Consider the following 16282-nt stretch of genomic DNA (forward strand, 5'->3'; position numbering starts at 1 on the left):
AGTACAAGCGAGGAAGACACAAACCAGATGCGGCAGAGGTAGGAGAACGCTGTCAAAGGTCTGGGATAGTTTTCTCAGACTCTCTCAGCACCGAGGCCCTGATACATTTGGTACTCTGACAAGGAGGAAAAAGTTTTGGAAGATGCAAGCTGGACATGTGGCATGAACTGTCTTTCTACGCCTTGGTGTTCCTGGCCACTAGAGTTTTGTCAGAGATAGTTTTTAGTGCCACCGGGGGCATTATAACTGCTAAAACTGATAGGCGCATCCGCCTGTCAACTGAAAATGCTGACAGGCTGACTCCTTTAAAAATGAACAAGGGCTGAATTGGGCCAGACTTTTCAACACCACCAGATGATGGCATCAAACATAAACTCAAATCAGTTGGTTATTTTTGGGGGGGTCTATTCCCAGCACCCCTTCACACCCAGACATGGGTATATCCTTCAGAAATTGTTCTATTTTATGTCGGCCTCCTCCTTCTCCTCAACCTGCACCACCATATCACCAGAGAGACTGTGATGCAACACCCACATAATTTTTTTAAGAGTGTTTTTGATTAGATATAACAAACTGTGAGGAAAACAATGGCCTGGGAGTGGTACATTGATAATGTATTTACAAAATGGGGAGAACCCCAAAAGAGACCCCTCTCTAACAAACCATAAAACCTAGCTTTTATTTCATATTTTATTAAAACGCCTAAGTGTATATAATAGACTTTGTCCCTAATCTGCCTTTAGTATTTTATAGTGGTGCCTTCATTCAAACGACAGAATAGGACGAACTGTACTCGTAGCACAAGTCCCCCTAACATGTTTCACCGCATGTGTGGCATCATCAAGGGATGGGACACTGGCAAAGACAGCCACCAGTACTAAATGCCTTATACAGTACAGACCAAAAGTTTGGACACACCTCATTTAAAGATTTTTCTGTATTTTCATGGCTATGAAAATTATACATTCACACTGAAGGCATGAAAACTATGAATTAACACATGTGGAATTATATACTTTACAAAAAAGTGTGAAACAACTGAAAATATGTCTTAGATTCTAGGTTCTTGAAAGTAGCCACCTTTTGCTTTGATGACTGCTTTGCACACTCTTGGCATTCTCTTGATGAGCTTTAAGAGGTAGTCACCGGAAATGGTCTTCCAACAATCTTGAAGGAGTTCCCAGAGATGCTTAGCACTTGTTGGCACTTTTGCCTTCACTCTGCGGTCCAGCTCACCCCAAACCATCTCGATTGGGTTCAGGTCTGGTGACTTTGGAGGTCAGGTCATCTGGCGTAGCACCCCATCACTCTCCCTCTTGGTCAAATACCCCTTACACAGCCTGGAGGTGTGTTTGTGGTCATTGTCCTGTTGAAAAATAAATGATGGTCCAACTAAACGCAAACCGGATGGAATAGCATGCCGCTGCAAGATGCACCCTCACACCATCACACCTCCTCCTCCATGCTTCACGGTGGGAACCAGGCATGTAGAGTCCATCCGTTCACCTTTTCTGCGTCGCACAAAGACACGGTGGTTGGAACCAAAGATCTCAAATTTGGACTCATCAGACCAAAGCACTGATTTCCACTGGTCTAATGTCCATTCCTTGTGTTCTTTAGCCCAAACAAGTCTCTTCTGCTTGTTGCCTGTCTTTACCAGTGGTTTCCTAGCAGCTATTTTACCATGAAGGCCTGCTGCACAAAGTCTCCTCTTAACAGTTGTTGAAGAGATGTGTCGGCTGCTAGAACTCTGTGTGGCATTGACCTGGTCTCTAATCTGAGCTGCTGTTAACCTGCGATTTCTGAGGCTGGTGACTCGGATAAACTTATCCTCAGAAGCAGAGGTGACTCTTGGTCTTCCTTTCCTGGGACGGTCCTCATGTGAGCCAGTTTCTTTGTAACGCTTGATGGTTTTTGCGAGTGCACTTGGGGACACTTTCAAAGTTTTACCAATTTTTCAGACTGACTGACCTTCATTTCTTAAAGTAATGATGGCCACTCGTTTTTCTTTACTTAGCTGCTTTTTTCTTGCCATAATACAAATTCTAACAGTCTATTCAGTAGAACTATCAGCTGTGTATCCACCAGACTTCTGCACAACACAACTGATGGTCCCAATCCCATTTATAAGGCAAGAAATCCCACTTATTAAACCTGACAGGGCACACTTGTGAAGTGAAAACCATTTCCGGTGACTACCTCTTGAAGCTGATCAAGAAAATGCCAAGAGTGTGCAAAGCAGTCATCAAAGTAAAAGGTGGCTACTTTGAAGAACCTAGAATATAAGACATATTTTCAGTTTTTTCACACTTTTTTGTTAAGTATATAATTCCACATGTGTTAATTCATAGTTTTGAAGCCTTCAGTGTGAATGTACAATTTTCATAGTCATGAAAATACAGAAAAATCTTTAAATGAGAAGGTGTGTCCAAACTTTTGGTCTGTACTGTATATATAACCTTTGTATGTAACGCTCAACCAATGTGAGCAATCGATGCAAATATAGGGAGTAACCCAGATCACCAATCAATTACATCAAAGCAATGAGCCAATCACCTCACTTCATACCTGGATAAAAGATGTATCCTGATACATCAGTAATTAGAAGCAGCTTGCTTAATTGTTGCCATGGAGATATCCAACCAATAGGAGAACCCATTCATTCTGGGGTCCAATCATCGGGGAGTTTGTCATTGGTGATGTCATAATGACATGGCGTTTGCTGAGTGGCCACATTGCGGTCATCTGACCGCAATGGAAAAACCCAAACTCCTCCGTGATTGGAACCCAGAATGAATGGGTTTTCCTATTTCTGTCAGATGACCGCAATGTGACAACTCAGCAATCTTTGCAGCTGCTATGGGGCTCTTGAGCGGGGAAGAAAGGTGGGCCCTCAAAATCAAATCTGGTGGGCCCAATGTTTTTCACTGACACTGCTTCTCGGTGAGAGTTGTATGTCATCACAGCCATATTCTTTAGCTCAGTGAAAGGACTGGCATAGAGGGAAACCATATCTACTCCGGCTGTCATTTCTCCGCCACCAGGTTCTGCCTATTGTCACACACGACCATGCCTGGCTGTATGTTCAGCAGTGAGAGCCACAGATCAGGCTGCTGTGTTACAGCTTTCAACAACTCTGCAGCGGTGGGTGGTTTGTCACCTAAGCATTAAGCATATTATATTCAGCACAGCCTGTTGCCGCTTGGCCAAGGCAGTGCTGCAGTGCTTCCAGCTTGTGACTTATGTGGTCATTTTGGAGATGGAGGCCGAACCGGAGGAGGAGGTGCCGGAGCTGAACAATGTGATTACATTGAGGTTACATTGGCGAGTCTGGTTTTTATACTAAAGAAAGATCCTACTGTGTTTTTATTTATTTTTTTTATGTCTCTTCAAATGTGTGTTTGAGTGCGTCCTAATTTTTGGCAGCCCTTGAAATTGTTGCATATGTAATAACAGTATAGGAGACACACTACTTAATGAGAGGACAATTCAAATAGATTCTATGTTCTAGAATATTAACTTTCTTTTCAGAAATTCTTGTACCGGTGAGGTATCGCGGTATGGATAGCCTATTACACCTATACAGCCAGGTATTATAGCCTTATACTGCGTCCTGCTGGTGCTGCCCAAAAAAATGTAAAATCTATTCTATTCCCTATCGATAACGCTGTCAAATGCATTTACAATAGGAACAGCTGCTGATAGGTAGTATCATCACCAGCTATATGAGTGTTCATTCTGGTCGCATAAATGTCTTCCACAGTCCATAACTTTATTTTTTTTTTATTTCTTTGGCCTAATATACAAGTCATTACCCTGGAAAAAATGTTTCTTAACATTTTTTCCATTTTAGCTTGTTTTTTGTATGTTTTTTTTTTGTCAGTCTGCAAAAGTGGCGTAATACTCTGACAACATTGTTCACAGATAAGCTATTTGTCAGCGGCCAACTGAGAATAGGTTTGAACCCTCAACTGCAATACTTTAAATGGAGTATAATATCTGACACGCTCACAATAATTGCTGGATTATTAGGGCAATCATATAGGATAACGTCTGATGGCCACGGTTTCAGTCAGTTACCTAATAGTATGGTATTTGTCAGCGACCAAGTGTCAATTGGTTCAACAAAACACAGGTGGCTGACTTTAAAAGGAGTGGAATATTTGGCACTCTCCACAAAATTTCTGCATTATTGAAAAAAGTTCCTCTGCTTCCACAATACAGTAATATGAATAAAACAAAAAAAATCTGGCTGTATTCTGCGAACAAGCAAATGGAGCTGTAAAATGGTGTACACTGACACACTGCTACAATCTATAAATGGAGGACAATATTTTCCACGTTCACTACAAATGGCTGGATTTGAACCGCAGTTATATGTGATACATCTGACAGAGAACCATGATTTTAACTAGCAGACCTGTAATTTACTAATATTATTATACACAGAGACCTAGTGTGAATAACTTGACCATCACACTGCAACAAAATGAAAATGGAAGAAATGGCAGATTTTGGAACCACAGTTTTACATAGCAGGTCTGTCATTTACTAATACTATTTATTTTCACAGACACCCAGTGTGAATAGCTTGACCGACACACTGCAATGGAATGAAAATGGAAGAAATGTCTGATTTTGGAACAGTCTTATAGGTGATGTATCTGACAGAGAACCACGGTTTTAAATAGCAGACCTGTGATTTATTAATACTATTCTTCACAGACACCTAGTGTGAATAGCTTGACTGGCACACTGCAACAGAATGGAAAGGGAGGCCAATATTTTCCACCTTCAGTTTAAATTTCTGGATTTTTATCGCTGAAATATGGAACAGATGTGGCTTTATTCTGCAGTGAGAACAAGCAAATGGAGCAGAAAAATGGTGTACTTTGGATTGCTTTTTAAGCAAATAACCCGGATTAAGATAAAAAAAAAATTGCCCTAGCCCCTGATATCTGGGGCTATGTCTACAAATATCTGTAATCATTATAGCAGCAGCAGGCAGGACGTTCAATGGCCCTCTTGTGCTGTATCATATACTGCAGTCTGTCACATACACTGCCTGCCTGCCTGCCTAGCACTGATTATATGCAGCTGGATTAGTCCTCAGAAGGACTATTAGTTCAGATGGTTATATATATACACTGCTGAAAAAAATAAAGGGAACACTCAAATAACACATCCTAGATCTGAATGAATGAAATATTCTCATTGAATACTTTGTTCTGTACAAAGTTGAATGTGCTGACAACAATATCACACAAAAATCATCAATGGAAATCAAATTTATTAACAAATGGAGGCCTGGATTTGGAGTCACCCCCAAAATTAAAGTGGATAAACACACTACAGGCTGATCCAACTCTGATGTAATGTCCTTAAAACAAGTAAAAATGAGGCTTAGTATTGTGTGTGGCCTCCCCGTGCCTGTATGACCTCCCTACAATGCCTGGTCATGCTCCTGATGAGGTTGCGGATGGTCTACTGTGGGATCTCCTCCCAGACCTGGACTAAAGCATCTGCCAACTCCTGGACAGTCTGTGTGGCAACATGAAGTTGGTGGATGGAGTGAGACATGATGTCCCAGATGTGCTCAATCGGATTCAGGTCTGGGGAACGGGCAGGCCAGTCCATAGCTTCAATGCCTTCATCTTGCAGGAACTGCTGACACACTCCAGCCACATGAGGTCTGGCATTGTCCTGCATTAGGAGGAACCCAGGGCCAACTGCACCAGCATGTGATCTCACAATGAGTCTGAGGATCTCATCTCGGTACCTAATGGCAGTCAGGCTACCACTGGCGAGCACATGGAGGGCTGTGCGGCCCTCCAAAGAAATGCCCACATCATTACTGACCCACTGCCAAACCGATCATGCTGAAGGATGTTGCAGGCAGCAAATCGCTCTCCGCGGCGTCTCCAGACTCTGTCACGTCTGTCACATGTGCTCAGTGTGAACCTGCATTCATCTGTGAACAGCACAGGGCGCCAGTGGTGACTTTGCCAATCCTGGTGTTCTGTGGCAAATGCCAAGCGTCCTGCACGGTGTTGGGCTGTGAGCACAACCCCCATCTGTGGACGTCGAGCCCTCATACCACCCTAATGGAGTCGGTTTCTAACCGTTTGTGCAGACACATGCACATTTGTGGCCTTCTGGAGGTCATTTTGCAGGGCTCTGGCAGAACTTCTCCTGTTCCTCCTTGCACAAAGGCAGAGGTAGCTGTCCTGCTGCTGGGTTGTTGCCCTCCTACGGCCCCCTCCACGTCTCCTGGTGTACTTGCCCGTCTTCTGGTAGCGCCTCCAGCCTCTGGACACTACGCTGACAGATACAGCAAACCTTTTTGCCACAGCTCGCATTGATGTGCCATCCTGGATGAGCTGCACTACCTGAGCAACTTCTGTGGGTCGTAGAGTCCGTCTCATGCTACCAAGAGTGTGAAAGCACAACCAACATTCAAAAGTGACCAAAACATCAGCCAGAAAGCATTGGTACTGAAATGTGGTCTGTGGTCCCCACCTGCAGAACCACTCATTTATTGAGTGTGTCTTGATAATTGGCAATAATTTCCATCTATTGTCTATTCCATTTACACAACAGCATGTGAAATTGATTATCAATCAGTGTTGCTTCCTAAGTGGACAGTTTGATTTCACAGAACTTTGATTTACTTGGAGCTATATTCTGTTGTTTAAGTGTTCCCTTTATTTTTTTGAGCAGTGTGTATATATATATATATATATATACAGTACAGACCAAAAGTTTGGACACACCTTCTCATTTAAAGATTTTTCTGTATTTTCATAACTATGAAAATTGTACATTCACACTGAAGGCATCAAAACTATGAACTAACACATGTGGAATTATATACTTAACAAAAAAGTGTGAAACAACTGAAAATATGTCTTATATTCTAGGTTCTTCAAAGTAGCCACCTTTTGCTTTGATGACTGCTTTGCACACTCTTGGCAGTCTCTTGATGAGCTTCAAGAGGTAGTCACCGGAAATGGTTTTCACTTCACAGGTGCGCTCTGTCAGGTTTAATAAGTGGGATTTCTTGCCTTATAAATGGGGTTGGGACCATCAATTGTGTTGTGCAGTAGTCTGGTGGATACACAGCTGATAGTCCTACTGAATAGACTGTTAGAATTTGTATTATGGCAAGAAAAAAGCAGCAAAGTAAAGAAAAACGAGTGGCCATCATTACTTTAAGAAATGAAGGTCAGTCAGTGCGAAAAATTGGGAAAACTTTGAAAGTGTCCCCAAGTGCAGTTGCAAAAACCATCAAGCGCTACAAAGAAACTGGCTCACATGAGGACCGCCCCAAGAAAGGAAGACCAAGAGTCACCTCTGCTTCTGAGGATAAGTTTATCCGAGTCACCAGCCTCAGAAATTGCAGGTTAACAGCAGCTCAGATTAGAGACCAGGTCAATGCCACACAGAGTTCTAGCAGCAGATACATGTCTTCAACAACTGTTAAGAGGAGACTTTGTGCAGCAGGCCTTCATGGTAAAATAGCTGCTAGGAAACCACTGCTAAGGACAAGCAACAAGCAGAAGAGACTTGTTTGGGCTAAAGAACACAAGGAATGGACATTAAACCAGTGGAAATCTGTGCTTTGGTCTGATGAGTCCAAAGTTGAGATCTTTGGTTCCAACCACCGTGTCTTTGTGCGACGCAGAAAAGGTGAACGGATGGACTCTACATGCCTGGTTCCCACCGTGAAGCATGGAGGAGGAGGTGTGATTGTGTGGGGGTGCTTTGCTGGTGACACTGTTGGGGATTTATTCAAAATTGAAGGCATACTGAACCAGCATGGCTACCACAGCATCTTGCAGCGGCATGCTATTCCATCCGGTTCTTGCGTTTAGTTGGACCATCATTTATTTTTCAACAGGACAATGACCACAAACACACCTCCAAGCTGTGTAAGGGCTATTTGACCAAGAAGGAGAGTGATGGGGTGCTACGCCAGATGACCTGGTCTCCACAGTCACCAGACCTGAACCCAATCGAGATGGTTTGGGGTGAGCTGGACCGCAGAGTGAAGGCAAAAGGGCCAACAAGTGCTAAGCATCTCTGGGAACTCCTTCAAGATTGTTGGAAGACCATTTCCGGTGACTACCTCTTGAAGCTCATCAAGAGAATGCCAAGAGTGTGCAAAGCAGTCATCAAAGCAAAAGGTGGCTACTTTGAAGAACCTAGAATCTAAGACATATTTTCAGTTGTTTCACACTTTTTTGTTAAGTATATAATTCCACATGTGTTAATTCATAGTTGTGATGCCTTCAGTGTGAATGTACAATTTTCATAGTGATGAAAATACAGAAAAATCTTTAAATGAGAAGGTGTGTCCAAACTTTTGGTCTGTACTGTATGTTGTGGAATACCTATACTAACAGGACGTTCACTGGACCCTCTTGTGCTGTATCATGCACTGCAGCCTGCCACATACACTGCCTGCCTGCCTAACTCCTGCTATCACCACTGAATATATGCAGCTCGGTTAGTCCTCAGAAGGACTATTAATTCAGTTGTATATATGTGTATATATATATATATATATATATATATATGTTGTGGAATACCTATACTAACTATAAACAAACAAATCTCCCCCTGACGCAGCAGCACCTCTCCCTACACTGTCTGATTCCGGGGTAGACTGTGACGAGAATGGCGGCGCCAGGTCTTATATAGACCTGATGATGCTGTGCGTCAGCCAGTCACTGTAATGCCACAACCAATATGGCTACGGCATTACAGTGCATGGCAGGCAATCCCTGCATGTTCATTGGCTCTAAAGAGCGCCAAACATGCAAAGAGGGGACCCGAGTTCCCACCCGAGCAACCCAGAAATACTTGCCGAGCTCGTGGAGCACAGTGATGCTCGGGCGAGTACCGAGCACGTTCGCTCATCACTAATTACATTGTGCATCCAGTTCAACATGAAAAATTTGGTGAAAGGTCCTTTTTCACGAAACCTACAAACAGCCACCAGTTGTGTGCCCATCATAGATACAGTTGATAAATGGGCATGTTTCATGTGCATTCATGGGATTGTTCACACATTTTGGATTGGTTGATGAATTTTGGATGGGTTTGATCACGGATAATCCACATCAGATTACAGTAACAGCAAAATAAATAAGATTTCAAAAATGTCATCCACACACTGCAGCTAATTTCCCTGCACTATGGATTGTTTAATCTGGAGAATGTCAAGTCTTTGTGCTGATTTCTAATAGATAGGGAGAAATCCGCTCCAAATCCGCAATGGAATTTACATGTTACATTGACAACAAAGTCCACAACAAAATACAATTATTTTATCTCATTGGTAATGAAATATAGACCTTATGATAAGATGTCAGTTTTTGGTTGGATTAACACTAAACTAAGATCAAAGCAAACCTAAGTATGACAAAAAGCTATCCATCTTCACAGCTCCAAGAAATCTATTTTATATTGTTACACTCCGCTATATAAACTGTTTAACTGATGTCATCACAGATCTCACAGGTGACAATATTATATAGAATTCATTTAACTTTATAGCAGTATACACAATGACTAATTATATATTACCCTCTAAATGTATCCAGAGAAAGCAGTCGTCTCTGTTTGGCAACTTCAGCATTTTGTCTTTCGTTAATAGGTACATCAGGTTCCTGTATTAAAACAGAAGAAGATGATTCATTTACTGAAAGCTGCAATGCCTATAACATTGTGGCAGATTCTGTATTCATTTCCTCAGTAGTTAAGAGGACATATTACCACTGCAAAAATTAACAATTTTTGATCTTATTTTATTTCCACTGCTTTTTTTTTTAATTCACTATTTAGTTCCAGCTATATGGGCTTTGTTAATTACCACTAATTTCTATGGTCGTTACAAGGGGGTGTTGCTCACAGGATTCTCTGGGGTCTTGTCTTTAGTCTGATCTGTATAATTACCCTTTGAGCAATGATTTCTTGGTAAAGACTGGAAAAAAAAATAACTTAATAAAAGGGTCCAGGGAACTCTATGGCGGATTAAAAAAAAGGGAAGGACTGAATACTTAAGAGCAGAGGGAATAAAATAAGAGCAAAAACTGGGCACTTTTGACCTGGTGACAGGTCTTCATTAAAAAAGTACTCCCGTTAACTTTTTTATTCATTAAACATGTGTGTATATATGCACGTTATGTATTGTCTTTGTGTTAACATACTCACGTACCGCTTTTTTGTCCGTTATCCAGCTCTGTTCTTTGTTTCTGAGTGACTAGCTGGCTCATTTTATGCGCTATGCATAAGCCAGAAGTCGATTTTACAATGTAAGTCTATGGAGCTCCATAGGCTTTCATAGTAAAATCAACTTCCGGGTCACGCAGAGTACAGCGTGACCTGGCCAGTCTGCAGAGCGGTGACGTCACAGAGAAAAACAGCGCTGGACACCGGAGAAAGCGGCGGTACGTGAGTATATTAACACACTCACACTATATTACATGCATGTACAGACACATTTAATCAATAAAAAAGTTAGTGAGAGTGATTCTTTAATGAGAATCTGTTACCAGATTTTAGCCACCTAATCTGAGACCAGTATTATGTAGAGACATAGTAACATAGGTTGAATAAAGACCAAGGTCCATCAAGTTCAACCTTTCTCCCCCAATTGTACTCCCCATACCAACACTACACTAACTTACTGGAACTAGGCCTCACAAATGAATTACCATTTTTATTTTTAGCAGTACTGCACTATTACAATTACAAATAAACCAGTTTATAATTTTTAATTAGTTTCATTTTTGTATTACTGTTATGGTATTACTAAAATTCCTGTACCTAAATCTGTTGATCCAGAAGAAGGCAAAAACCCCAGGATACATTCAGCCAATTTGAATCACTGGGAAAAATTCTTTCTTGACCCCGAGAAAGGTGATCAGTACAAGAACCCTGGATCAAAAGTACTACTACTATAGGTGTAACATTTTGTCTAATTTAACTGTGTCCCACAATGTTACGTGTATCGAGAAAATATATATTCTTGTACCGTGTTAGCCAGTAGATAGAAAAATATTTAGAATTGAGAGTCCTCAGTGGTTGATACCTTTTAATGGCTAACTGAAAAGATGGTAACAAATTGCAAGCTTTCGAGACTACGTAGGTCTCTTCATCAGGCTAGTATACCACAAAATCTGAAGAGTCACATATTTATACACAATAAGACACAGAAGAAAAAAAAATGCAATAGGTAAGACAGGTGATGGGAAACAGAGTTATTATGGAAGAGATAAACAGTTCTGGCTATAAATTTTTTAGCAGTTAGTAGATAAGGAGTGTGAAGGTTTTATTGTCCTGTGACTAGGTCCAGTGTTATGATGGCCTCACAAGTCTGAGGGGCACATTCCTTAGTTGATGTAGAATGACATAAATCCATGCGACACATTCATTCCTGCTCTGAAAGTGTTAAAGGTCACCATCAGTTTATATTCTGAGATTCTTCTTTCTCTTTGAGATTTGAAGTTACCTTTTAATACCAGTAATTTCATGTCTTTTTTGCTGTGATCAGGGGAACAAAAATGCTTGGCTACAGGCAGATCTATTCTTTTTTATTTTATTGTGTGGCGATGATGATTCATCCTTGTTCTAAGTTTTTGCCCTGTCTCCCCTACATAAAGACCCCCAGCTGGACATTTGGTACATATAATTAAGTACACTACATTAGATGTGATACAGCTGAACGTACCTGGGATCTTATAGTCCTGATGTGAATTTGGGATCTTTATCTTGTCTGTGGTTGTTATAAACGGACAGGTTTTACACTTTTTCTGGTTGCAAGGAAAGTTACCTGTAGCTGGTGGAGATGACAGGGAGCTTCTGACAATGATGCTTCTCAAATTTGGGGGCTGCCTAAAACACAGAAGTGGGGGGTCTGGAAATATGGATTGTAATCGGGCATCTTTTTGTAGTAAGGGTTGTAGTTTCCGTGCAGCTCCCCTTAGCACCTCCAGATTTGGATTGTAGGTGACTACTAGAGGCACCCGGTTGTTTTCTTGTTTAGTTTTGTAATGTAGGAGATGATTCCTTGATATTCTGGTGGCTCTTGTAATCTGGTTCTCAATTGTTCTTGGATGGTAGCCCTGTTTCAAAAAGGTCTTTCTGAGGCCATCAAGGCTTTTGTCTCTATCCATAGGGTTGGAACATATAATAATAATAATATAATAATAATCTTTATTTTTATATAGCGCTAACATATTCCGCAGCGCTTTACATACATATCCGATTGTATCTGATGGCTTGTCTGTAAACCATCGAGTTTTTTATGTGTTTTGGATGGAAACTGTCCCATTTAAGGTATGTAGGACGGTGGATTGGTTTCCGGTACAAGGATGTCTCTATTTCATTGTTCTGTAGCTTGATTATGGTGTCCAAATCTGGAGGCGCTAAGAAGAGCTGCACGGAAACTACAACCCTTACTACAAAAAGATGCCCGATTACAATCCATATTTCCAGACCCCCCACTTCTGTGTTTCAGACAGCCCTCAAATTTAAGAAGCATCATTGTCAGAAGCTCCCTGTCATCTGGGCCGGGGGATTTGTCAATGTTTAATTTGTTCAGATGCAGGCGTACTTCTTTTTGTGTTAAACTAGTTATATCAGGTGGAGAACTTTGATTTTTTTTCTCTGTTGAAAGATTCATGGAACAGACTGTTTGTTGGTGAACACGGATGAAAAGTGTCTGTTTAATATCTCAGCCTTTACTTTGTCCTCTATAATTATCTTATTATTATCGTCTTTTAAGGGGCCGATACCATCTGATTTTATTTTTTTGGCATTGATATATGTATAAAATTTTTGGGGATTTAATTTAATGTCTCTGTCGATTTGTTGCTCTGCAGATAATTTTGCTAGACAGCGACAGAAACCCTGATTCTAGTGATGTATCACTTATTGGACTGATTTGTGTAGTTTCGATAAAATCTCAGTTTTATCAGCAGATGATTTTCATTCGTGGACTAGTAATCCTGCTCCATATTCATAAGCTCTGTATTACCCCACCCACACCAATGATTGTCAGCTTTCTGCCTATGCACAGTGTACACAGAAATCAGCCAATCAGTAGTGTGTGGGGTTATACAGGGCTCAGCATTCAGAGACCTCGTAGATCTGCAGCAGATAAAACAGTGATTTTTATCAAAACTGCAGCAAGGATCTCAGTAAGTGACACATTGCTGGAAACAGGTTCTCTGTCCCTACATTATGCTAATCTCAGATGGGGTAGCAAAAACCTAGTGATAGTTTATCTTTAATTTGCAAAGCAAAATTGCTGGAGCAAATGGACAAACTTTGCTTTTATTTCCTCTAATCATGACTATTGGTTGAGGATGTAGTAATCTGTATCCAGCTGACTTTTGGGGTTCCTAAAGGCAAATTGCTGCTTGTCGTTACATGCATTATTATTATCTGTAAAACAAGAATAGTGCAGGTGTTATGGGGACGGTTGCAAACAACTTTATTAATAATGGAAAGCAACCGAACCCGGGGTCCGCAATGCAGCCTAGAAGACTGCGGCCGAACACCTTCCGGGTAAGAAGGTAAAACAACCAATTAATATATAAATCCCTCCAGTGTTACTGCACACCGAGACAGGAAAAGGGATTTGCACTATCTCCGTTAACTGCACGAGAGATGTGTGACAAATAACGTAGCCGTAGCCCTGCTAACTGCACAGAGGCTACGCAGTAGGTGCTAGGACGTGTGTGTGATTCATGCCGGCGTATACGTGCTCCCAGCCGGTGTGCGACCGGACTGCGGAGTCACTCTCCACGTGACTAACAGGCGGTGCCAGGAATACGGAGTCCGCAGTCTGCTCGGGGTGTATAGCGACCCCCTTGTCGGAGCCAGACTGTCAAACGGAACTACCTGCGAACCCTCCAGCTAAGACTGCCTATCTCCAGCTAAACCTGCCTATCTGAAGCTAGAGCTGCAAGAGAGCACGTGGAGCTCAAACAGACAAGCATCCACACGTGAACACAACCTTAGCTCAATGATCAGAGCGTGCCACCATGCTTCTGGGCGGCCTATTTAAAGACTAAGCCCTGCCCACTGTCGCATTATTGGTCGCACTACTAATGACATCAGGCGGTGCCAGGTCACCGCATCAGCTGACACCAAAGCACCAATCACGGTCCGCCATGTCAGGGCATGCTCAGTGCAGTGCATCGTGGACTTAGACTGTAGAGCCCTTGTTCCCCTCCGCAACCTATGCTTAACACTACTAGGAACAAGGACCCAAGAGACAGCCTGTACTTCTTGTGTGCTGGCTAGGCATTGAGACTGATGGAAATGCTAAGCAGCATCTGCCCTGGCTGGACAAGAATGGGAGACCACAGATGATTCTGACCCAATTTCAGGTCCAGCAACCGCCTGATACTTAACATTATCCCCACTTTTAATATCCTCCTCCACTTGATGCTCATATTCCTCAATGAGCAGGGGGGCATGAATGTGGTCCACCGGTTCCCAGGAGCGATCCATGACCCCTCCAGTGTATCAGGAAATTTTTTTTCCTCGAACCATCTTAGACCCCACAATAGCCTGCACCTCGAGATCATCACCCTTGGTGTCTGTAGCAGGTTGGGGTTCAGCGAATTTTGTCAGGCGAACGGGCTTAAGGAGCGACACATGAAAAGTGTCGTGACTCCTCAGGTTTCATGGTAACTGTAAACGGTACACTACGGGGTTTACTTGGGCCAAAATTTTGAAAGGACCAATAAAGTGGGGGGCAAACTTAGCAAATTCCCCGCGTACTTTGATATTGCGAGCCGCGAGCCACACTCTGTCACTGGGATAGAATACCGGGGCTGGACGATGAAGAGTGTCAGCCGACTCTCTCATCCAATTCTTGGAGGCCAATATAGCATCCTGGGTATGGTACCAAACCTCCCGCGCCTCCAGAGCCCAATCTCTGACCCCAGGTTCCACAGAGGGAACTGGCATAGGAACCGGAACGTGCGGATGTTGGCCATTATTCAGAAGAAGCGGAGTCTGATCAGTGGAATCCGCCATGGGTAACGGATGGAGAAGACCAGCCGGACTTTGAAGGGATGATTTACCTCTCGCACAGGAGACGCACGCTAGAACATATTCCTTAACGTCCTGGCACCACCGGGGCCACCAATACAACCGTTGGAGAAACTTTGTGGTACGTTTGACCCCAAAATGACCTCCGATCTTAGAGGCATGTGCCCAGGAGAGCACCTCATTTTGTAGATTAGGAGGAACGAACGTCCTCCCAGAAGGAACCTGGTTTAGGGACACTGGAGCCACCATCTGCATACTTCCCGAAGGAATGGTAAGCCTGGGCTCGTCATCGTCCTCAGCCGTATCCATGGACCGGGACAAAGGGTCTACCCGAGGGTTCTTTTTCATATAATCTGACAAGACCTGGGTCTCGGGGACAGACAGAGGATCTGTGCCGGGGACCAAATCAATAGGACAGCCATATGGTCGGCGGTGAGGTAAAGTGTCTGCAGCCTTTTTGGGAAAGACATCCGCAAAAGTCTGATATTGCACAGGGAGAGCGGCCAAGTCGGTAGAAGGCTCAGAGACTACCCTCCGGGTGGCTGTAACCATACACTGAGACACACAATTCTCACACCAGGAAGAAATTCTCCCCGTATTCCAGTCAATGTGTGGAGTGTGACAACGTAACCATGGAAGACCCAATAGCACCTCATCCAATCCACTGGGAATAATACGAAATGAGACAACCTCCCGGTAACCCTGAGGGAACGACATGGTGAGGGGAATCGACTGGTGAGTGATTTGCGTGTCCAGCAGTGAACCGTTGACTACCCTAATGTTCATTGGTTTTGGCAGTAACTCCATAGGAATGGCGTGCTTCTGGGCAAACGTAGAAGACAAAAAAATTGCCATTGGCACCAGAATCCACCCACGCCTTGGCAGTAACAGTGGTTGTTCCGAAGAGCAACGTCACCTTATACAATAATTTGGAGGAAGAAGCCCCGGAATCTAACACACCTCCTCCAATGGCGGTTAGACACACTCGTTTTCCCGACTGCTTGGAACCCTTATTAGTGGGGTACCCCAAGAGATGTGCAGGTCGGGAACGAGAGGAGCTATACTCAGTCCGGAATATATCAATAGCCTCAGGCTCCGGGTCGGGAGTCGCGGGTTTGGAAATGGGTCTAGAGAATGAAGGTGCCAACCGAAACTGAGGTCTGGAGACCTCCAGCTCTAACTTGTGTTCTGCATGACGCAAATCTGT

At 42.9% G+C, this 16282-nt stretch overlaps 1 protein-coding gene across 1 annotated transcript in view; it reads right to left on the reverse strand.

The window, feature by feature from the left end:
• LOC141273723 (heparan-alpha-glucosaminide N-acetyltransferase-like) overlaps positions 1–16282 on the reverse strand; it is a 1179775-nt gene that overhangs the window by 850409 nt on the left and 313084 nt on the right. The window contains exon 7 of the mRNA XM_073686004.1: positions 9592–9674. Coding sequence (XP_073542105.1) covers positions 9592–9674 — 83 coding nt within the window. The remainder of the gene's footprint in view (positions 1–9591; positions 9675–16282) is intronic.

This window comes from Phyllobates terribilis, unplaced genomic scaffold (genome assembly GCF_046119375.1).
Source record: "Phyllobates terribilis strain yellow unplaced genomic scaffold, ASM4611937v1 Scaffold_5__5_contigs__length_657084704, whole genome shotgun sequence".
Taxonomy (NCBI): Eukaryota; Metazoa; Chordata; class Amphibia; order Anura; family Dendrobatidae; genus Phyllobates; species Phyllobates terribilis.